Source organism: Colossoma macropomum, unplaced genomic scaffold (assembly GCF_904425465.1).
Source record: "Colossoma macropomum unplaced genomic scaffold, Colossoma_macropomum, whole genome shotgun sequence".
NCBI lineage: Eukaryota > Metazoa > Chordata > Actinopteri > Characiformes > Serrasalmidae > Colossoma > Colossoma macropomum.
In genome coordinates this window covers 33,939,383-33,964,166 of record NW_023494784.1, presented here as the reverse complement: position 1 = coordinate 33,964,166, position 24,784 = coordinate 33,939,383, and the positions used below count along the sequence as shown (strand labels likewise).

At 39.5% G+C, this 24,784-nt stretch overlaps 1 protein-coding gene across 7 annotated transcripts in view; it reads left to right on the top strand.

The window, feature by feature from the left end:
- tns1b (tensin 1b) overlaps positions 1–24,784 on the top strand; it is a 229,136-nt gene that overhangs the window by 112,374 nt on the left and 91,978 nt on the right. For all 7 annotated transcript variants that reach the window (XM_036569578.1, XM_036569561.1, XM_036569569.1 and 4 more), the window contains one exon: positions 20,411–20,449. In XM_036569578.1, the coding sequence (XP_036425471.1) occupies positions 20,411–20,449 (39 nt within the window). The remainder of the gene's footprint in view (positions 1–20,410; positions 20,450–24,784) is intronic.

The window sequence follows — 24,784 nt, the reverse complement described above, 5'->3', positions numbered from 1 at the left end:
ACTGAATGTTTCCCATTACCCTTCATGTAGTCAGTCAGCCACGCCAGTCCTGTTTCTTCAGGTTTGCATTGGCTAGGCTCATTATTGGAAGCTTATATCCTCCGAATAACAAACTGCATGGCTAAATCATCACATACTTGCCTTAAACAGCATTAAGTTGTTTGGTAATCTCTAACATCAAATGCTTTATGTAAGTATATAGCAAGCTAAGCTCGCAAAACCTATTGGGATTTTGTCAGTTTCATTCTGACTGACTAACCATATATTACTGTGCACACACTTATATGCTGTGGGTTTCCAATGGGAAACACATTTTTCCAAGCAGTTGTCTGCTTTGCATGCTGTGACAATCTGAGCCTTTTGAGGATATAAATACAGTATACAAGTATAGATTGAAAAAAGTTCAGAAAAAGCATTTAAATGAAATCACATGTTCAGCTTGTTTTCTGTGGGTGTGTTTTTGTTGTAGCCCCCTTTTAAAACTCATCCGTTCTTAGACTTCACACAAAAACAATGGTCTGTGGTTGGTTATTTTGCTGTCTTTCCTGTCAAAGTGGGGTTCTTGGCCATGGTAAGCTATACAATGTTCCAGACTCTCTGAGATTTGGCAGAAGTCTGGCTTATGAGACTGAGTGATCTCTAATAGACTTGTGTATGTGGTTTATGATGCTGTATGACATACTGTTATAAAAATAGATTAAACATATTTTGCATAGCTAAACCAGGAGGTCAGTCTGAATTTCGTCCACACTTTTGTTGACTTCCAACACCAAACATGTCTTGGCAGGTTGACTACATTTGAAGTAAAAGCTGTAAGTGTCTGTAATAGTGTAAATAAAAAGGACCTCTGTTTTCTGCTTAGTACCAGAGAAACATTCACCCAGCCGAATGTTTTGAAGTTCCACTGCAGTGAAGTGAGTAAGAGGTGTTTACAACGCCAATCCTGAATACTGCTGCCAGAACCTGCCGCCTTGCTGCTACTACTGTGCCCCACATCTGCCCTCCTGACCCCAGATACAGCATCTGTATCAACCTCCCCCGCACACAAACACACCCCACACCCTGAGCCACACCAGTAACCCTACCTCTCCCTCCACATTGCGCTCAACCGTGGGAAACGCTGCATGGTTTGTGTTCCTGGCACGTTTCACCAATGCAATTTTGACTAATTTGGCTCAAATTGAGGGGAAAGAGGGTTAATGCTGCGCTGAACACTGCAAACACATTTATCAAGAATCTCCAGCCAGACTGGAGGAGGGAATGTGCCGCATCATTTTCTCGTGGGAGCGTCTCCTGTAATGGACGGGCTTTCGGTCCTATTCCCCTGACTCCCTTCGTTTGATTGTTAAGCTGCTTATGTTTGCGCTAGTCATTTTTTTCCATTATCAGCCGCCACTAAATTCTTCGGCGTTTCGCTCACCGCATCCAAAGGGCCTTAGGATGGCCAAGAGAAACGTAAACCAATACATACTGCCTTACTGAAATGTTACTGTGCTGTTTGTGTGGGAACAGCAAGCGTCTACTGGCTGCCGCCCAAAGATGGACTTGATTTCAGCTTTACGGTGACTGAGAGCTTTTCTCTTCACCAGCTGTATCAATGCGTCGCTCGGCTCGGGACACATTGCCTTCATGCAATGAAACACCACGAGCTGCTGACTGGGGGAGCAGATAACAGAAAGAAGTACTGGCATCCTAATAGAGAGAGCTAACTGCTGTTATGTAACTCATTTTTACATTCCTGTTCTGAAGTAAGCTTGCTGATCTACAATCAGTATGAATTACATGATCAAGATGTGGAGTGTTTTTGAACAACTCTGCAACTTCTGCAGCTCTGTATCTTCTGGAGATGCTGATAAAGTTGAAAGTTATTAGTATCAAAGGAATGTTGATTTTCTGTTCTTATGTCAAAATATTATGTAATTTCCCTTTCTTTGCTTTTTTCTCCACTTAAATGGATCATATTCTACCTTTCTGGCCCTTTGTAAGCCCATTTCTACCTAATTTATGTGGCTCTATACCAAAAACACTCATAATATATCTTTTATATGACCATTTCTAGTAATCTTTATCCATTAGAATTAAACAGACTGCCTTTAAGCTTGATTTGTGTAAATGACCTCTGTTCTTGTTGGCTGTTATTGTGCAGTACAGGCCGCAATTTATGGAACAAACTGTTAAGGACTGAATGGACTGCAATAGACCGAAATCCTCAGGGATTTAAAAAAAAAAAAGCTTCAGCTAGTCGAATAATCTAGAATGAATCTAAACTGCTGTAGGCTATAAAGGCAGTGATATGTAAATAGTGTGACATCACAACTTTGTTGATTTCAGAAACGGCTGTTTTTTGCAGCTTAGTGTCCATATATGGACAGTATGGACTAGGGAGTGTTTTGAAACTTACTTTTCAATAAAAGCATGGAAAATTTTGTTTTTCATGGTATTGGCCCTTTAACTCTAGTTGTCAGAAAGGAGGTGGATGGAGTGCAGAAGTCATGGACAGATGTGTAAGAGATGGTGCAGTGTGGAGTGTTGCTTAAGTGTCTGCCGCACCCTTCTGGCTGGCTCTGATTGTGATTTAGGAGTGTTTGGGTCCTTCTGTAAAGGCGTTTGCATCATATGCTGCCTCTCAGACAGAGTGGGAGAGAGGAGACCAGAAGCTCAAGGCTTTGTACTGTACAGTGTGGAATTCTGTTTGATGAATGTATGTTTAAAAATGGCCCATTATGGAAGTTCAGGGATCATTTCATCCCATGGCTGGGAGATGCATTCATTGTTGCTGTGGAAGTTGCCAGATGAATAAATCTGCATCTCTTTGCTTTTACTGATCTTGGCCAGCTGCTCAACTTCTCCTGCTTTTCTTTCATTCACATATTCTAGAAGACTTGAAAATGCACACCCCACCCTCTCTCTGTTTCTCTCCCCCTCTCTTTTTCTCTCTCTCTCTCCCCCTGAACATGCATGAACATTACGACAGTGGATTCTTTCTCTCATAAGCAGGGGTGCTGTAGGGGTGGACAGTATGACAGTATTTTATTGCATTGTGATAAGTAACATCACAGAACATCACAATATGCTTTTTTGAGCATATTGTGGATATCGTCAGTATAGTTAGCCCTGTCTAGATTTAGTGCAGTGCAGTACGTGAATAATTAAATTAAAAACGCTATATTTATAGTTTTTGAGAGTGTTTTTTAATGTGACTCTACTGGACCTTTTTCTCTCTGTTTCTTCTTATCAAACTTTAGAAAAACAAAATACTTTTGTACATGTTGCGTATTGTGAAACCCACGGGGCCTCCATATCGCTGCTGTCGGAACAAAACCTTGTATCTCCAAAAGATAACTTTACGGGAGAAGAAAAAAAATCTGCTTTACTTTCCATGTAAATCAATGGAACCAGATGTCTTTCCAAGTAATTTGGGGCCATTTCTTTTGGTCCATTTATCCTGAAATGTACACGCAATATAAAGGCCAACAGGCATTTTCAAATGATGTCAAAAACTGAAAAATGTAAAAAATAGAGATGCGAGGTTTTGTCCCGACAGCAGTGATATAATACAAAAATATGTTTGTAATTTTTTGTTTTATTTTCATTTTCATTTTATTTTTATATATTTTTAATTCAATATAATCATGCTTGTCCCTTTTAAACTCAGCAAGTATTGTAGTACAACTCTCATTATTAAGTTCTGGCTGGAAACAGAAGGATTAAATTCTGGAAAAGCCCAGTGAAAAATTATCCTCTCAAGATGTTTTCTCCATGGTGTCCAGGTAGATACAGACAAGTGAGCTCTCCTGTTGGTTAGGCCATGAGGAACATCAGATTAACCACTAACACATGCATCTGTCTGTGTAATCTACCCTTTGAAAATGGCTGGTGGAATTGATATTGCCACAAAAGTCAATTTCCAACGTACAAAATCTTATAATAAACTTGATCGCTTGAGTGCTGAGCAGCTGTGCTTACATTCCTGTGCCGTAGTTTAGCATCGGCATCTACAAAACTCTGGAGATCTTCTCTCTCCTTGTTACAGATTACACAGAAGTCATTTTTATGACGCAAGAAATGTGAGAGTTGTACACAGGTCTCTTACTTTGGCACACATTAAGACGAGGAGTTGTAAACTACGATTAAAGCGAACAGTGTTTCTCCATCCTCCATTGTTGCCGGTCATCACTTTAATTATGTGGCTGTGTAATCCTTGAGCTTTATGATGCCTCGTGTGAGGTTTTGTGGGGTGCAAGAATGATCTTTAAATTGTCTCTCCATCTCCTTTTGACACCTATGTACACATATCCTTATTACCTCATCTGATCCTGTTCCAGATATGTCTGCTCTGTCGCTCCTGCTGGTTCGACCATTCAAAGAGACAGCGGCGTGGTACGCGTTTATCGAGACATGCTGAGAAAATAACTTCAAGATGTTCACATTCCCCAGTGATAAGTGGTGTGAAGAGAGAAAGCTCTATGCCAGCTGACAAAATCCAGATAAAACAGCTGAAGAATCTCAGCATCCAGAAGAGAGGATGGGGCGTATTTTTTACGCTTTCACAAGGTCACAGTGAATTAGAGGGAGATCTTCAGGGGTGAGAGGGCATTATGGGGGTTTTGACCTTCTTCTAGAACACTAATTCCCAATCGTGTTCTTGGAGTGTTCCTGCTCTGCACGTTTAGAGCCTGTTTACACTTGTCATTTTATCTGTCTCATATCTAGATAAGACTGCATTCCATTTACACATGGCCACATAAATGTGGCTTTGTAAGGAAATCCATTTTACACATGTGCTGCTTCTCCTATTTTACATGTAAGTCCAAGGAATTCTCTTCTGGAATCTTACTCAACTTTCCTGGTAATGTGTCGTTTGCAGTTTACGTGTGAGCCCCCCTGGTAATTTTGCAGGAATTGTGCTAGGTCTCGTGTAGGTTGATGGCTGCATCAGTCGTAGTGGGATTCGTAGTAAGCACTTGTTAATTAGCTGAGAAGTTGGATCAGGTGTGTTAGAGCAGAAAATACTGAAGTATGCTGGGCAGGACTACTCCAGGACCAGGTCAGGAAGGAGAGAAGCCCTCCTCGTAAACATGTTAATAGGCCGAAGGGGCAGGAACACAAGCTATGGATGTTCCTGTGCAGGAGCTCAGGCACCGGGAGCTGTCACGGGAGCGCAAGGTTTAGGTTTGTCTTCAGGGCTCTGCTCCCACTCAGCCACTCCAGTGTCTCTGCTGTTTGAAAGCAAACCAGGGCTGTCTGGCTCCATTGTTGATTGGTTCAGCCTGGCGGATGGCACAGTGCAAAATTTGCCATTGATGAAGTGTCATGCAAATGGAGAAATACGAGTGGAGAAATACAAATGGTAAAACATGCAGAGGGAGAAATTGAAAACAGCTCTTGGAATATAGATGAATGTTTTATGCCTGTGGTGTAGACATCATCGTGGTAACTTCCTTGCTGAGAATTCAGAAACGGATCCAGTGGAAATGCGGCTCTACAGATTAATGCCGTGACAAAATGCATTGTAAAAGTGCATAAGATTAGCATGAAGTGGATGCACTTGGATAAGGTCTGTTCTCTGAGCCATTCCGTCTAGTCTGACATTTCCCTGCGGTTCAAGTTTAAAATAATGGTGCCTTTAGCTGGTAAACTGGACGAGTAATATATAGGCATGGTAGTTTTATGGCCTATTTAGTTGGTTAATGTAAATGCTAATGATATACAGAAGAGGCTCACCATGTTCTAGAAAGGGTGAAGAAAGTTTTGATGAGAAATCTGGTATCAGGTTCATATGACTATATATTAGCTCCACCTTGTCTATAAATACAATCATATTCACAAGGACAAAAGACTTGTTCCTAGAAAAGTTTTAGAAATATGACCATAGAGCAGCTGTAGAGGCTTGGCACCCTTTAGCATCGGTAAGGATGCCAGAGGAAGTCATTTAGGGCAGAATTAGTGAAAACATCCTGAATTTAATTTGGGGCCAATATCACACTCTGCCAGTTCTTTTAAAAAAGAGGGTACGGTGACCCAGAGTGCATTCCTGCTGTATGAATCTAAAGGCCCATGCTGATAAAAACTCACTTTTTTTTAGAAGAAGCCCATTAATCATTAGAAGCCATAATAGTCTGTGGTCACAACATGGTCACTGTGGTCTTGACTCAGGGCCAGAGTCTGTTCAAGACAGTCTCATGCAAGATGATTGGTAAGATTACTGTCATGTTTTTCCAAAATACTGGTAACAGAGATTAGAGATTAGAAGAATGCAAAGGGTATTTGCTATAAAAATATGTTGTCTGGTCATTTATTTATTAGGTAATCTTGATGGAAAATCCACAGTGGAGGTCTACTGGTGATGAATCCAGTTTATTCCAGCACTAGAGCCAACACAGTTTGACCAAATCTTCCACAGTTAGACACACAGGCAGCAACATGCCTTAGCAGGAACGTTAGCTTGTGTTTTTTGACGATGGTTGATTTTTCAGAATCGCGGCGTGCAATCAGGCAGAATGGTTTGTCTCACTGAATGGGTTTTATAGAGTAGTGGTTGAAGTTGGAAACACAAGGCGAGGAGTAAAAATGCCCTTCTCCGGTCTCTCATATGAATTCCCCCTGCCTTTGACGTGGTGTTTCGCCCTGATGAGGGGTTTACATTTGAGGCTGAGTGGAGCATTGTCCCCAATAATTACACAGCAGTGCCAGTCCAGCAGTCTGCCTGTCCCATTAGACCCCGTTGTTCCACTGTTCAATATTCTACCACCATAAGGAACTGATGTCAGAGCAGCCTTAACTGACCTCTACACCAGTCTTGGGCATAACTTGTGGCCTGCTGTGAAATGGTATGCAAATTGTGAGAATTTATAGTTTGCCACATTTACTCTGGCATGACGTGGTGAATTTGTATTGCACTACGATGACTGAGTTTTGAACTCATAGCGAGTTCCCATCATGTAAACAGCTAAACACGATCAGTCAATTTGACTCTGACGATCAGATCTCCCAAAGCCTGTTAAATGTCAACAGCGTAGATGGGCAGATCTGCTGTTATTCACCCACAGTGCACAATCCGTCATCTCAGAGTGGTGACCACATCACTAAATGACTTCCACATGTGCTGCGGGCAGCTCCGATCAGAGCTGGTCAATCAGAGGTGATTACTCCGCAAGCAGCTTGGACTTTGATTGCTCACCGCATAGATACTTGTTCCTGTTTAACTTCCCACTGACTGAATATAAGCCTGTTGTTCTTTACTACATGACCATGAGTTAGGCTTTTATGACAATCTCCTTTCTTGATATGCTGTTTTTCTTTTTGTGAAGACAACTTTGCAGCCGTGTTTCATGCAGCGCTTCACACAACGGGTGCCCGGACACCTGTAGTAAACATCACTTCTTCTCAGTCCAGTCAAGTTACTAGAGCAAATAGTGCAGCTGGAGGTGAGATCAGGTCATTTAGTGTTTCAGTAAGTGGTGGGGTCTACTGTCCCACCATTTTTTATTTTATTTATTCATGTACTTATTTTGAATGTAGTGTAACATAGTAAATAAATGGTTTGGGAACAAGTTAAATGTACACAGTTTTCCCCTTACCCCAAAAAGTTAGAGGGCCCATATCCTACTTTTTTCGTTTATTGTATTTATTTATTTTTTTATTTTTCCTGGAGGTCCACATATAACATTTGTATGGTTTTATGTACTAAACACAATCATAATTCCTAATTCATTGTCTCCTCTCTTTATTCCTTAGAATTAGTCTGTTTTTTACTGAAAACTGCTTATAAATTCAGCATGAATGGGCGGAGCTAAATGACTGTAGGCTGAATAGGCGGATACATATAAATGCATTGGCTTTTGTAACAGTTTGGAAGCTTGCTTTCCATATATGGATTGGGAAGTGAACAGACTTTTCAACAAAAAACTATATATAAATAATATATATATATATATATATATATATATATATATATATATATATATATATATATATATATATATATATATATATATAATTTATTATTATTATTTATTATTATTATTTATTAAATTAATTGTTGTCCACTTGAAATCTAAGAATACCTTTTCAGTCCTGAGATTTGAGCCTTTGATGTTTTGGTTACTGGATCACCTCTTTTACTCATTGGGCTACTACCCATCCCCAATCGAACGTAGTAGATCAACTGTATTGTTTTTGCCTGTGACTTCTTGTAGATGATAGTAGATCACACTGCTAGAAACCACATAAACAAGACTATTTGAGAATACTTAACAACTTGATGTGGTTTGAGGCCAGTATGCAGTCGACACAGTGCTAATTTGTGACGTATAAGGTTTCATTACTTCTTAGCCAGACTTTAGACAGTAAACGTCTTAGCTTATCAAGTACATTTGATAACTACATCTGAGAAAACTGTGCACGTTTGATTCTTGACAAATTATTTTTAAGTCTGCTGTACATTTGCAAGGATTCATGTTGGTCTGTTCCTGCGTTTCTGTAGTCGTTGCCTATGTCTTGCTGTGTCTGTTATACGTCTTCAGCTGTATGAGTGAGAGCCAGGCCGAGGAGCATTGTTTAGCTTATACCTCCGGTGGTGTTACACTGCCTCAGGAGGCCGAAGATGTTCTGGATAGATTGATGATAAGCATTCTGGGCCTGTATTCACAAATTATCTCTGTTTAGATCTGCTGATCTAAGAATGGATCCTGCCTGTGTCTGCACTCACTTCAGTTACACCAACAGCTCATAGATCAGCAGTCTGAATACCAGCCCTGGCCATAGCTAGAGGCTGCGGTACGTGACAGCTCTGTTCTTATCTCTTCGTTTCACTCTGGTTTGGAGTGGAGGTCTTTCAGTCATGGACCTCATGTTCTTCAGGAGGTTCTAGTGATGTCGAATCGTTGAGCACGAGCAGTGTGCAAACCACTCCCAGCACAGCTGAACGCAATGTGAAATATTTCTCTGGGAACAGTGGATGTGCGCCAATCATGGAGGGGGTGAGGGGGGGCATGGGAAGAGTTCTGCACTCCCCCTGCCCCAAACAACATACAGCCCCCCTCCCCGACCCCACCCTATCCTAAACTACATGAGCACGGAGCTCTTATCAGACCCTGTCTCCCTGAGGAATGTTTATAGAAAGCAGGCCCATTGCAGAGGTTTCAGCATGGAGCTGTTGTTCTCTTGTTTGCCTTTGTGCTTGATTTATGGGCCGGGTAGTGAAATAAAGCCAGGAAAAGCAGCCCTGCATTGATATACAGCATCAAGCAGTGAGCTGTTGTTCTAGCCACATCTGTAAAAAGACCCTTATTGGACTAGAGTGCGGCTGACTTTCTGTGTCCTCTTTTGTGGGTAAACTTTATGTAGCTGTAGGTAGAATTGTCAGTAAGTGGGCTACTTTTATTTACTGACCATGTTTGATTGCTTATGTAATCTTAGCTGCCATATTTGCTGATTATATTTGATCAGTTATGTAATACATGCAGTACATTCAAAGCCACGATACTCTGTCTGAATAATTTATTTGATTGATTTGAGATTTGATTTATATCAGTATTGTATATACTGAAGGCATGATTACTTATAGTGTTTTGTCACTTGAAAACTACGCACTGATACTCTGTTACTTCATTAAACATTTCAAGTGCCAGTTTTAGGATTCTGAAGTCACTTTTTGGGTAGTTGTTATGTGTCATCACAGGGAGATGGAGAACATATACAGCCCAACAATTCGCTGAGCTTTATGTGTTAACTGGACTGTAAAATGTGGCGAGGTTGCTTTTATTGTGAGGACATATGTATATTGTGATAGACTCGGAAACACGAGTACCTTAATTTGAGAAGTCGTGTGGCTTTATCACTAACTAGTCTACCTACTTTACCTGATGTTAGCTAGGTCTAGAAACAGTGGCACAGGAGTTGGCACTGAGAAGAAAACAACCCTCTGTGGAAGACACTAAATCTTCATTAGCATCCAACATTGCACTGGTTAGCTGTAGGGTTATCACATTAGCTCATCTGAAGAGGCCTCTGTCACTCATCTGACATGAAAACCTGATGATTTTCAGGTATATCCCTCTGCATACTGCTAAATTGTAGTGCTCTTACTGCTGTGTTTTGAGTTTTGAGCTTGTTTGGATCTAATTATCCATGCAGAAAAAAAGCAACGACAAAAAGTCTGACATGTTCATGCCTGTGCTAAAAATGTACTATTGGTACATTCATCTTGAAATATTCACCCAATATAAATGGAAGCTGCTGTTTTCAAATGGTTTAACATGACAAATTTCAAATGGTATAAAAGGGAGTTACAAGGTTGTCTTATGGCATGTTTAGTTGTACTAACTGAACCATGTAACACAAGTGGAGATTTGTATATGTTTCTATGTAATTGCTCTCAGTTGCTCTTAAGTAAGTGAGAAAGGAGCACATCTATTCTGGAGACCCTGCTGAGTAAAAAAGTTGTAGATAACTCTGTATGTCTGTAGTCTTCAAAAATACAGTGCAAGTTCTCACCAGCCTGTGAGGGGTTTTTCTCCAGCTCATAACTCTTCCACTCCAGTGGGCTAAATGCCACCTGGACTGACTGACATCACTGGCTTGTCTCAGCCTGTCAGAGTTCCCTGTCAGCACACATATACATGCAAGGTGACTAGAATGGTCAGCAGTTTATCCTGTCATACAGATGAGATATTCTTAAACTTAAACTGTAACAGCTTGGCTGTATGGGGATATGTAAAGCAGCTAAGAGGATTTGAATATATGGAGCAGCTTGGCTGATTGCGTCCCCTCTTATTGTCCACTTGCTGTTTTAGAGCGGGATTGCATTTCAATAATTGCCCTCAGTTGCTCTTAAGTCTCCCTCGTGATTGGAGATTAACCTTTCTCTTGGCCCACATGTTCTTTCTTTCTTTATGTGGAAAAGTTGTCTGGGAAACGCTCCCTTCCCTCTGCATGAACGTCACATCCTGTCTCCCCGGTTGGTTTGTTTTCCAGTGGCGAAAGCCAGCAGGCATATCATGAATAAGTTTACATGTGAAAAAGACAATGCTGGCAAATGCATTCACTTAGCACTGGAAGAGCCTCACGAGCTACTTTCAGAACCAGAAATGAGATTTTGTTTCCAACAATTGAGTCCTGGTTCGAGAACAAATGGAAACCTTTATGTAAACTCGTGGAGCGCTTAGTTTCTTTGTGCAGATTGTAAACATAGCAGGGGCAGGTCATGGAATTCCGCTGAACTTGCTTTTTTAAGAAACAAGCCAATTTTCCTCAACCCAGTTTCCTAATAAAATATGCGCCAAAATGCTGTTTCGGGCCTTTATTTGCCCACTGCTTCATGACTTTCAGCAGCATTAACAATTTAAATGACCATAGTGATATACCGGAGCTGCTGCTGTTATAAACAGACATGCTATGTTACATGAATAAGACGGCTCTTCCATGATTTTCCTTCAGCTACACCAATAAATGCACACTGGAAACGTAAGCACGCCTTTGTGGTGGCCAGACGCATTTGGAGAAGGCAACAAAGGAGTCATGTTTTTCATTGTGAGAGTAGTGGAACATGAGTAGAGGGAGCAGAGTGAGAGGGAGAGAGAGAAAGAGAGAGGACTGCTGAAGTGTCACTCAAGCAGACACCCCTCTCCCTCCACCCTGTCTCGTGGCTTTTGTTTATACCCAATAAGTCCATTTCTTCATTCCGCTTGGCACTGTCCACCTTACCTGTATTTGGACAATTGTTCTGTTTTTAGTTACAGCGAATGGATGTGATTTAAACGCTGGAGGTTGGCAAGACGTTTCAGCGCCAGCGTGCCAGACGCATGGATTATTTCAGCCTGGATAAACATGAAAGTGCTCATGGAAAAAAAATACTGCGTGTTTATGCAAGTGTTCAGATCGAAGATCAGAGTAGCCATGCTTCCATCTTCAGTGCTGCACTGACCACAACTGAGCTTCATTTCCTGCCGTTCACGTCAGGGGACATTTGAGAAGCATCGTGAACACGTGTTCGTGATGGACTTGCCTGAACTGGCAGAGGTGGAACATTTGGAGATAAGAAAGCATCTTCCCCTGAGAGTGAGAGTAACTGAGCAGGCAGCACATGACCCCCGGTGTTCTCTCAGTACGATGGGTCATGGTTTAATTTAGTTAACACAAGCATGTAAGGAATGCGAAAACATAATTACCCCTTATTATACTACACTCATTTGTACACCCTGATAGTATCAACAAATGCTTCCACCCCACTCTCTCTCTTTCTCTCTCTCTCATTCCCTCACAAAAGAGAATACAGAGGCTTTGTATTGCACCACATGCCAGACAAGAGGTTTGGGAAGTTTTTTTTATGTGTGTACACTGTTTCCCTTCTCTGCCCCAAAAGCCTCCTGATCCCACCCAACTGATTAGAGACCAGAGAGACGGAAGGAAAAAGGTCCAATTGCAAAGCAAAGCAGTCTTCTTATCAAAGGGTTTTAGTGGGTGTTTATACTGAAACAGTGTTCTAATCATATTTAATGTTTGGAATTTGAATAGTCAACATTGATATGTATGTATGTATTTCTTTTTTCGTTGATTGTCTTTTGTATGAATGCAATGAGCAGTTTGGGGCGGTTTGATTATCATAAGGTTCAAACAGAACTGACTAAATAACAGTAGTTTGGTTTAATTTAATGTACACATATATATACACATCACAAAAACCAACTGTATTTCAAAATGTGGCGTTTTTACAGGGTATTTTCCGTATATGGACCATATACACTGGGGAGTGAAGTGAATAGTATGTAAAAAAAAAATACTTGAAAAACTAGTAATGCTTACATAGTACATCAAACTAATGTATGATTTGGTGATACATACTTGGTTTTAGGCATGTGGCCTAATTAGACTAATAAGAAGCATATATTAAAGTAGTTAACATGGCTTGGAAAATATGTGCATTGGGAGCTCCATCTTACCATGTATAACTTAGTACAAGATTAGTGTTGGAAGGAAGATGGAGGAAGCATGTCAGCAGTTTTATGGGAGAAATGAGTTCACACTAAAACTGATTGGCCCTCAGGCCATAGTTACGCAATTAAGATAAATGGATACTGAGGTCTCGGGGGTGCTATGTCCGTGACTAGGAAACACATGCTTCAGTGCAGTTACATGTGACGGAATTTACTGTCTTGTATTTTCCTCGTTAATCTTCGGGGTGCTCCCGTCCTTGCAGGTGGAGGCTCAGTGAATCAGATCTACCACACTAACCATCAACATGTCTTTTTCTCCTGTGAGAAATGGCCTACCCTAGTTTTCATGTTACCACAGAATAGTTCCAGGGTGTTTTCCTAGCCATGGTTTCCCAATGATAGACTTGTGGTTCTCCACTTTTAAGAGTTCACCTGTACCCATAGCTAGATGAATGCTGTTTGTGTGCTGTGTGGGGTGCGATGACCATATGCAGCTTTCAGGCACGAAGGATGCTCACTCCAACTGCAGACGCTCCGTGGGAAAGACAGCTCATAGTCCAGAATCTCAGTAATGTGTGTGGGTGCAACTCCTGAAGGCCTTGTTGTTTTGAGGCGTGAGGATCAGAAGGGTTAAGGGTTGCAAGCCTGTCTCCCAGACTATTACACTGAGCTAGTTATTTTCTATGTTAAGTTAAATGAGATTCAGTAGGGATCTTGGCTCCAGGCGACCTGTTGACTAGATGCTATCCCTTGCAAAAACAAACAAACAAAAAAACATAAGGGTCTTGTTGGTATGAAAAACAAACAAAACAATCAAAAACAAAAGGCATGTAACATCATGCACACATCAGTCCATCAGTGCCCATATTTGACGTTTGATTTGATTATGGGGAAATTCGACGTATCTCGGTTGCCCTTCAAGATGACCTTTGGGAGAAAAGAAAATTATACAGTGGATACATTCCAGAATCGTCAGTGACAAGAGGGACCCCAGATCCCAAGGCCAAAACAAGGTGTTGGAATGGTTATGGGCTGCAGGTAGAGGAGCTGTCATCAGCATGAGCCTGCCATCAGATCTAGACCAGGTGATGGAATTTTGAGCTCAGATAAGCTCTGGCTCGAATGCTAAGCGCTTGATACAAGTTAGGTTCTTTTATTTTGCTTTGGCATGGTGATGAAAGCAGTTAAATCGGCTGAGAAGAACTGATTCTAGGTCAATATAGGGGTTCTAAAAAGGTTCACTCTTAGGCCTGTTTTATACACACTACCTCTGCGTGTCATGAGTAGAGCGTAATTGCTACAGCTCAGACACATTGGCCATTCAAACATAAAGTAGCCATGCTTACATGCAGTCTGATAATCCATTAATAATCCAACTAGTAGCTCAATTGGAATAGAACATGTCTGTGTATATACCCCATTCGGAATAGACTAGTCTGATTGAGGCCATTCTGAATACAACTTCTATCCGATTGAACGATTTGAGAAATCCTGTAAATAATCTGTCAAATAGAAGAATAGTAGCCATTTAAATGTCTGTATCTGATTATATTTCCAGTCAGAAAGTTTAAGCATGTTCTGTGCATGTGCATTTGTGTCATAAAAGAAGTTTAATGAGTAATGTTTAACATGGCGGTAGCTGAAAACTGGTCTGCAGAAGAGACGAAGTTTATGCTTCAAACTTTAAAAGACTTAAAAACAGTAAGTAGGATGGATGGCCATCAAGTTTGCAACATCAAGCTGTTCAGACAAGTATATGAGGAAATGAGTGACAGTGAGTTTACATGAACTATAGAGCAAATTAAAAACAGATGGACGTTTTTTAAATCAGCGCATTATGAAGCTAAAACCCAGAATGGTAAAAGCTCAGTTTTACGAAATTGTGGACAAATTTGTGGGAGATCGACCTCCTGCTAACATCATTTTAGAGCTATTAAAACACAAACCACCAGCTGAAAACTCAGGTAACAGCTGCTCATTGAACTCTGACTGGACTCTCATGATGCTTATTAACATGGTAATGTCTACACTAAGTGATACTCAAATTATGCATGCATGTAATTTTGGATCTGATTACTTGTAGTGTGCATGTAAACAGAGATTTTCATCAGATTGTTGAGTAGCGTATGCGTATAAACACCTCAGTCTTAATATATAAACCGAATGAATTCAAACGGATTGCCGAACATCTTTGCATGTAAACACAGCCTGTGTTTGCTCTGCGGAGGGCTGAGTTCTACAGACATCTTTTTTTCTAAAGGATAAATAGTCAACTCAGTTGCTTCCTTAGTAAAACTGTAATTCATATAAAAGCACAGTACATTTGTTCACCTGCAAGGTTTCTGATGTGTCATATTGGTCATGAATTATAGAATTTATGTTTTTTTTTACTTTTTTCAGGATTTTGTTTAATTTTCATTGGTTGTTATAGTTTGTCATTGTATTTTCCTTGTGGCATGTGCAGCATGTGGGAAAAATAGGCTCAAACGGTATTTTCTAAATGCTGAGCCAGTTCTGGGGCGCATCTGGGATGCACTGTCTTTCTGCTCACTCGAGCTCTGACCTGTTAATATGAGCACCAAGATGAAAAGCAAGACATTGTGTTGCACACGCAGAATTAGGATATCGTCGCTGTCGGGACAAAACCTCAAGACAAAATCTCCATTTTTTGATTTTTTTTTACCTTTGTCCATAAGTTGAAAAGACCATCTGGTCCTTACATTGTGTGAAAATTCATAATGTATGGACCAAAATTGCTTATAAGACATGTTTTTTGCATAGACTTCCATTGAAAGTTACTTGTTTTCCTTCTCCTTTAAAATTACAGTTTTGGAAATACGAGGCTTGTTCTGACAGCGACAGTATGTGTAACATTCCTTACAGTCTGAGACTGTTAGAGGGAGATAAGGGAATAGCATGGATCTCAGACCATGGAGTTGGTTGAAAGTATGATTTATGGAATGAAAGTCTGAGGGGTGACTGAACATCATCAATTTCCTAGGCAATAATATTGATAATTCATAGTAATAAATAGAATTAAATTAAGTGTACACTAATTTTTGTCCAAAAAAAATTCTCAAGCTACTTTCAAACATACAAACTCAAAATGTTGATTTGATTGTCCTTTTGTGTATACAGTTGTATGCAGATGTTTGGGCGTCTCTGGTCAAATGACATGTTTTGTTGATTTTCTCAGTAAAAAATAGGTAACACATCGTCTACAGAGATCACACTACTGCACATTTTAATGCTCGGTTACTGTTTATTAGCTAAATTTAACATAATTGAAAAAATATATAAAATGTGGCCTGTCTAAAAGTTATAGCACATTGTATATTCTGTGTTTTATTTTTTTCACTGTGTTAAACTTAAGCAAATAAACAGAAATTGTGCACTTAAGTTTGCAGAAAAATACCACATTTACATGTGTTCCCTGTAGAGGATGTCTTAATTTGTTTTCACTTAGAAAATCAACAAACCATGTAATTTGACCAGGCGTATTCAAGCTTTTTTGTGTAAACAGTTCTTTAACAATAGTTCTGAATTCTACCTAAATATTTAAATTGAATCATATTGGGTTAGTCATTTTTTTGTAATGTGTTAAATCATATCATTAAGAATCATAATTGTGTTGAAACAAGGTGAGGTCATAGATTAACTCTTCAGAAAGTAAAACGTGTAGTGCTGGTGGTTTTGAAGCTTGAGCGAGTAATGACACACAGTGACTCAGGCTGCTGAGGGATGGAGGGCTGTGCGTAGGTAGAGCTGATGTCAGGAAAAGATATATGGACTTATTTTAACCAGAGGCAAAGCTTTGCAATATTTCGAAATCAGCATCTCCTGCACGCAGTTCCCTCACAAAACCGCACAGTTTAACCCTTTCCTCAGTGTGTTTTAAGCTCAGAGAGTCCGTATCTTAACGTATCTACACATAATGAAAACGAAAGGTTCATTCTTATCAGTGCTTTTGTTGATAGTGCTTGTTCCAGCTGTTGTGTTTATGGTCCATTTAGCTAAGCTGATCCTTGCGGTGGGGGAGAGCTGGAGATTTTCTAGCGTTTGTGTGTTCTGCACACCCACATCCTCAGCTGAAATAACATCTTTCAGTAGGAAGTATTTTCAATCAAATCAAACACGAGCGCTAGTCATTCCTGGGCTGTTTCTCGTGGCTCCAGTTAAGTTCAAAACATCCTGTTGATGTTCTAAAATAAAACAGGATGATTAACCCTGAACAGCGTTAATCAAGCTTGATGTAGCCATCAGAGAAGAATCTTGAACAAGTACAGCTCTTTTGGACTTATTCAAAAGTATGCAGAATATCCCAGTATCTCTGTTTTTGCTTTAATCCTTTAAGACTGTAAACAGAAGTGCAGACAGAGATATACTGTTCAAAATAAAGGTGCTAGAAGTGGTTCTTTGCTTAATGTCTTAGAAGAACCACTTTTGGTTCTAAAAAGAACCTTTCAGTGGTGGTTTGTTTAAGTTAAAAACAGTCTGAAGAAGTTTAAAGAACCTCCACAAACTGTACAGGTTCTAGAAAGAACCCTCACATTGGTATAGAACCTTTACATCATCTGCACACTCACTACTCTCTTTTTCAAACATGCTTTTTATGGAACTAAAGTTGGTTCTGCTATGGTATTGCCCAAGAACCCTTTGTGGCACCTTTACTTTAAGAGTATACTTGGTCCTGAAAGCAAAAGAGCTGTGAGACCTTGTAGAGGCCTTGATTTATAAAGCCAACGTCAAAGAGGACTGTGAAATGGACACGGCAAAATTCAGTGCAAATGGTAGTTGAGAGGCACATGTGTATATTAACGTGTCAAAGCAGGGGCAGGGAGCTGATCTAATCCAGGCTATGGAGAATCCCTCTGGACGTCTTGTCTGTATCACATTTTCATTGCAGGTACGGCTGCACTGGGTGGAATTTGTACGCTGCCTGTCAAAAGTTTTACAGACACCCAGCTTTTTAAAATGTTTTTAATAAATGAGTATGTCATGCTTGTCAGTTCGCAACCATTTAACATAACTTAACAGACTAAGTTGTTTATATCATGCCATTTTTCTTTCCAAAAACTGCTGAAAAAAGCACTAAATTGAGAATAATGATTTTATACCCTTGTTTTGATGTCACTCTGTGTCACTCTGTACTTAGGGTTGAACACAGATCTACAGTACTGTGCAAAAGCCAGAGGCTACTCTTCATTTATTCATTTTTTTATTAAAAATAATCAGCATTATGGATAGTTTATTCATTTTTCAGGAGATGTTTATCAGCAGATTAGATATAAGAAAATTGGACTCCTAGCAACCATGCATGACCTAGCTAACCATCAAAACTACCGTGAAATAAACAGCACTTAAAGCTTTCATCTTTGAGAGAGAGCAGAAAATCAAGCTCTACTTTTACTTCAGATCTGAAAAAAATCCAAAGTACTTCTGTCCATCCTTCCACTATGAGTAGACAACTCAACACTATGGGTCTGAAAGGATGCGTAGCCGTCAAGAAGGCCTCACTGAAGAAAGGAAATAGACAAAAAAGAACATTTGTAAATCCAACAAGGAAGCAGCTGGTGTTCTCAGAACAATAAACTGACCACCCCACAGTCCAGATGTCAACATCACTGAATGTGTTTGGGATTACGTGGATCATGGGAAGCAGAAAATGCAATGTACTTCTAAGACTGAACTTTGTGTGGAAAAAATTATCCGTGAAGGTTTCTTGGGAAAGCTGAAAGCAAGACTCCTGAAAAGAATGGAAGCTGTAGTAAACGCAAGGAGTGGACACACTAAATATTTAAAAAATGATTACAACATTTAGTTGTTGAGGCTTCAGTGTAATTATCTGTTAAATTGATGTTTTTTCTGGCACTGAGAAATAAATAACGTACTTATTGGTCATTTTGACTGGTAATTGAATAAATGAGTGGTGGATTTTTGCACAGTAATGTATATTTTTAACTATAGCTCTGCAAAAACTTTAATTATTATTTAGTCAAAACGTACACTCACATGAAGCTGAGTGTTGCAAAATATACCCACTTGTTTTCACATAAATAAAAACATTAATATCAACAAAAGTCAGTGTGTCCCCAAATGTATGCCTGGCTGTGTGTCTGAATGGAATTTTTCCCTCATTTCACAGTGCAATGACATTCAGCACAGACCGCTTTTGTTTACCTTCTTTGTCTTGACCCTGACGTAAGGGTGATGTGAATGGACGCTTGTGTGAGTCGGCAGTAATAAGCTGCAGCCATGCGCCCTGTTTGGGCGTATGCAGAGAGCTCATCTTCACGTCTAGATCTGCTGTGTTTCACAGTTCATCTTCGTGTTCTAACCATGGCTGGGCGAGTGATTATCCTCCTCCATCCTGTTTATGGAGCACAGTGGCCGTTTGTTCGTTGCAGGCGTAGGGATTGGTCATGGCAGCGGCCAGAGCACTAATCCTATTAGACCGGCCCTCGGAAGATCATGGGTTCCTGCAAAGCAAATCATCTTTAAACATCACTGACTTCCCAATCCCATTTATAAAGCAGAGAAAACAAAACTGCAGCTGATGTCTGTGCATATGATTCACTGAAGATTCAGTAACCTTTTTTCCACTTGTAGCGCAATGGATGCATCTGCCCAGTGTACAGTGCTATGCAGAAGTCAGAGACCATCCTTGTTTTATATAATTTCCAGACAAAAAGCCATTGTTATTCATTTTTCAGGAAATATTTCTGACAGGATTAGATATAAGATAATTCACTTGCATAAGGAAGGAATGGTCACAGGAAAACAAGTGAAAAAACAGGAGTTTCCAAATTTGGAATTAAAAATGATCAAAATGTATAGCTTAAATGAGAATCCTAACAACTGTGCAAGATCTGGTACTGTACTCAAAGCTTTTTGAGAGTATATAAAGCTTTTTTGTAAAAGGATGAGTAGCTGTCAAGAAGACATTATTGAGAAAAAGCATAAAAGACAGACAAAACAGAAGAACATTTGCATTAGAATGCTGAAACTGGACATTGGATTGTGAAAAGCAGAACATGCAACCAGCTTCTAAGACTGAATTTTGCACATGTGGAAAAATATCCTTGTACATTGAAAATAAATGAAAGTAAATCTAATGAAAAGAATGGAAGCTAAAAGTATTCTGCTTTTTTCCTGATAGTGAAAAATGAATAATTTGCACTTAATGGATGTTTGACTGGAAGTGAAATAATTGAAGAGTGGTCTCTGACTTTTGCACAGGACTGTAATTAAAACTGTTCATTGTTCATTCGTGTCACATATCATATGATAATGGTTGTAAGCTGTTGGTTCATCTGCAGTATCAGGATTTGACGTCCAAAGATAAGACAGTTCCTGGCTTCTTATGTAATATATGCTGCACGGACTTGTAAACTTTAGTGAACTATGAGTTTGTCATTGTTGCTCAATTACTAAAGATACTAATACATCTTAACATGTCTTTGTTTGTGTTTCAGGTCTCTTCATCCTGCGTTCCTGCTGCTAACTACGAACTGGTAAGAACATCTCTGCTATTGATGTGATTCTGATTTGAATATTTTTCTAGAACATTATATGTGATTTGAATGTCCTCACTAAATCAGTTAGATAAAGGGGTTTGCCTGTTTTGGGGATCAGCGAGAATCAGTCCACATTCATATTCATAGAAGGAATTAAAGAGTCGAATCTGAAATAGGCAGCTCTCGGCAAGGCCAGATAAGCCTGAAGGGATAGCAAAGAATAAACGATACTGAACAGATCTTTCCCTTTTTTGGTTTAAAGTGTGTTATTAGTCTCAGCAGGATTTTTTTTCCCTCATGCTCTTTGGCCACATTTATTTTTACTCCTGGCAATGCAGTACGTACTCCAAGAGCATTACCTTTTCTGCACTCCCAATAGCTTTCAAGTTGTTCTCTGTGTTCTCAGAATCAGTGTAGTTTTTAGTTTTTGACACAAATCAAAGTTAATAGTTTTCCCAGTGTCAAAAAGATTTGTGCCTTTTCTTCTTCTGCTGCTGTTTCCAGTTAGAGGGCTGAGTTCGTAGAAATTGTTTTGAAGATGGCAGGTATGCAGGACGGCTGTCTACCTGCCCAGAGGAGCAGCCCCTCAGGCAGCAAATGCAGTCATTCAATCTATTTAGACTCCATTTAAACATTGATGAGGTGAGCTTTAAAACTCATCAGGGTTATTCTAGAGAGGAGTAGAGGAAAACAAATAAATACAAAAAGAAAAGAAAAAAGATCTGCTGCTCCGGATGCTTGCAGAAAACCTGACGCTGCTGAGCTTAGAGAGTAAACAAGGCTCTCAAGAACAACAGTTACTATATTGACAATAGCATACTTGGAGTAGCTGTACAAGTGCGAAAGCTGAAAATGTGATATTGATGCAGTTGAGGTTTGTGTGAGTAGTGGTTAAACTCTCATGGTGGATAATTGAACTTTTGAAGAGACCACATTGTCAGTTTTAGCATTAGGATCAGTGGCTTTGACTGTATGTTGCTGTTTCATAGTTAACCCTTTAACATTCAGTAACGCCTTATTATTCAGTAACTACAGGGATTTCAGTGCAAACTAATACAGCTATTCTTAGGGTATGGAAGTTTGTAATAAAACTTTGGGCCTGCCGGTGAAGCCCATGACTTGTTAAGGGGTCAGTAACTATGCAGGGCAACAGGGCAGAATTAATAGTGCTGCAGGACACTTAAAAGCCCAGGGAGTCTAAATTCATGTTTTCCTTTTAAATAGGATATTTTGCCCTTGTGGATCCACAGTATTCATGTGCCACATATTCCATATGAATAATGTTCAAATGCTCACAAAATAGCCAATCTGTTTTGTCACAATTTTACGTGTACATAATCAGTATTCTACCAATCACAAGGCTGGTGTGGGTTGTCTTTCCCACAGAGCTTTCACTTAACTGTGTTCCCCTACAGTCTCCTTCTGTTTGTTCTAGTCAGAGATACCTAACCAGCTAAATCTAACATTTGAGCAAAAACTAAGCAAGCTAGCATAACTGAGCTAGCAAGCTAGCTCATCTGTCCACCTGTTGTATGTCTGTCCATTTGCTCATTTAGCCAAACTGGATGCACATCCAGCAATAAAGTGAATAAGAACCTTACCATCTTCAAGACATCACAATATAAAAGCTGGATAATATTTTTTATTGAATTGTAGACACAGGAGGGGCAGTCTGCATCACGATCACGACTGTCAGACTGAGAGCTGGATATATAAAGCAGAGCTATGCAAGATTAAAAAGTGTGAAAAATGAAAGAAGAAGCTGATAAGGTGTGTGTGTGTGTGTGTGTGTGTGCACTGCTGTGAGTCACCCTATAAAGCCTGAAACAATCATGTAAAAGTCAGAGGTGTCAGATCAGATTTCAGAAGAGTTTTTCAGACTACGTCATATAGCTTCATATATTATTGCATGCACCAGCTCAAAGAGAAGGTCCTGCTCAATGTTTGGACTCAAATGCAAAATCAACATTATACTGGTGAAGATATGATGACAATAGTAAATAATTCACTTACATCCTCTAAAGACATGTGCTTCACCAGCTTTTCATTGAATTCTTTTTGAATACTCTTTCAGCATACTCACAATCAGATTCATCTGCTCGAGGAAGCGGTCAGAAGCACAACTGACATTACGATGTGTTCTTCCACACGTTCCATGCATTTACTATTATTTACTAAGTAGGAATTATAGAAAAGAACAGATTTGGATAGTTCACTATAAATTAAACGGTAATTGAGAATTCTTACATATCTCCTGGAGAACTACATACTTACAGTGGCTTCTTTAAAATAAAAATACTTGAATTTACTTTACATCTGTTATTAATCAGTAGCTCGTATAAAGAAGCCATAGTTTTACTCTAAAGTTTTACTGCATTAGTGATTAGCTGGAGAAAATGGCCTAAAGGCTTTTTTTCTTTTCTTTCCCTGTCTGTGCATATAAATGGGGCTGTTTCTTCTTCGTGTTCATGATGGATTCATGATAGCTCTTCCACTAAGAGGAGCATTCCCGCCAGCCTCATCCCCACACCCAACCCATTTCATCTTCCTCCCTGCTTGTTCCAGACAGAGCTATACCTCTTCTACCTTCAGCCTCCACCCTGCTACTCAGCATGGCTGACTGTGCTTTATGTGCTCTCTTTCCCGCTTACTGATCTCATCACAGAGTAAAGTGGCAACAGAAGTAAATGAGTGAATGACGTCTGATTTTAACTTTGAAATGGGAGAACATCTACATCAGTTATAAGTCATTATGGAAATTGACACAACTAACAGCTTAGTTAGCTTGTTTTGGTCTGTCTCATTAGTTGGTTAGCCACTATAGGACCACAGGAGGGCATTAAACAACAATACTACACAACTATGACCACACAACTATGACCATAAAAACCATGTAGCAGTTTGAACAGTTCCATTGCCTACTGTTACTAAACTGAGGGCTAGACCTGGAGCTCCACTGCTGGGAAATCCTGCCTGTAGTTGAAGTAACAGTAAAAGTACATCTGCATGAGTCTATTTAACATTTTCGTCACTGGGAAAAGAAAGGATTCCTGCAGAATGACGCAGTGTTAGTGGAATCAGAAACAGTGTGAGGGCAGCTTTGCTGGAGACCTGGCTGCTCCTTACTCCTTGTTTGGTGAATTCCTGACTGCTGAGAGGATGGATGGCCTGGACGTTGTATGGATCTGTGATTTACACCTACTGAAACATGTAGCCGTTAGTTTCCTTTGCTTCACTATAGACGTGAATGGCTGATGGAAAAATGCAATGTAAAGGATAGAAAGTAATTAGTTACTTTAAGTTGAAAACACTGCAAACTCACTGCCATGACTGAGTCATAAATTTGTTACTAGTCTGCTCAAGGCCTATGTGACTTGAGAAATAGCATGAAGTTATCTGCATACAGTACTATGCAAATTCAGAGAACAGAAAAAGTAAAAAAAAAAATAAATAAAAGTTAAAAAAAAAAGTAATTAATAGAAAATTACACAGACGCATCAGCAACTAAATCAATTTTTTTTTCTGTATTTAGTATGTCCACCCTTTGCCTTTGTTGCAGCTTCCATTTTTATACAGGGATATTATTCCATACTTCTTATAAGCACTTCCAAAGTTCAGTTTTAGAAGTTGTTTGCATTTTCTCATTCTCACCGTCTAATGTCAGTGTAATGTCAAGTAATGTCAGTTACAAATTTAGACTCATCAGTCCATAAAACCCTGCTGCAGATGTCCAGTTTTGGTGTTCCAGTGCAATTTTTCTTTTTTTTTTATCCATTTTAATTTTCTCAGTAAGGGCTTCTTGACAGCTACACATCCTTTCAGACTCATAGTGTTGAGTTTTCTTCTCACAGTGGAAGGATGGACAGAAACACCTGTGGATTTTTTCAGATCTGAAGCAAGAGTGGAGCTTGATTTCCTATGAATATAAAAAGCTGTTTAAAACAATGTTCTGTTTAACTAAAGGTGACAGCTTTAGTGGTCTAACAGGTTTTGTATTGTTGTCAGGAATCCCACTTTGTACATTTATTTTAATAATTTTTGAACTGCAGTTTTGGAAACTCCTGCTTTTTTCACTTGATATATTTTGATTTTCCCCTTCATTATGCAAGTGGATTATCTTATAATTAATCACCTCAGTAATATCTCCATTGGAAATGTTTTTTCTTGGGAGGACGCAGCTGTAACTCGTTGGTTTGAAGACTAGACGGAGGGATGAGTTAAAGTTGCAGGAGAGTGTGCAGATGTTAAGAGTGAATAGATTAAATACTGTTAGATTTGATAGCAGTGTTGGAAACTTTTGTGTAGTTTTGTATGTGTACTTAATACGTCTTT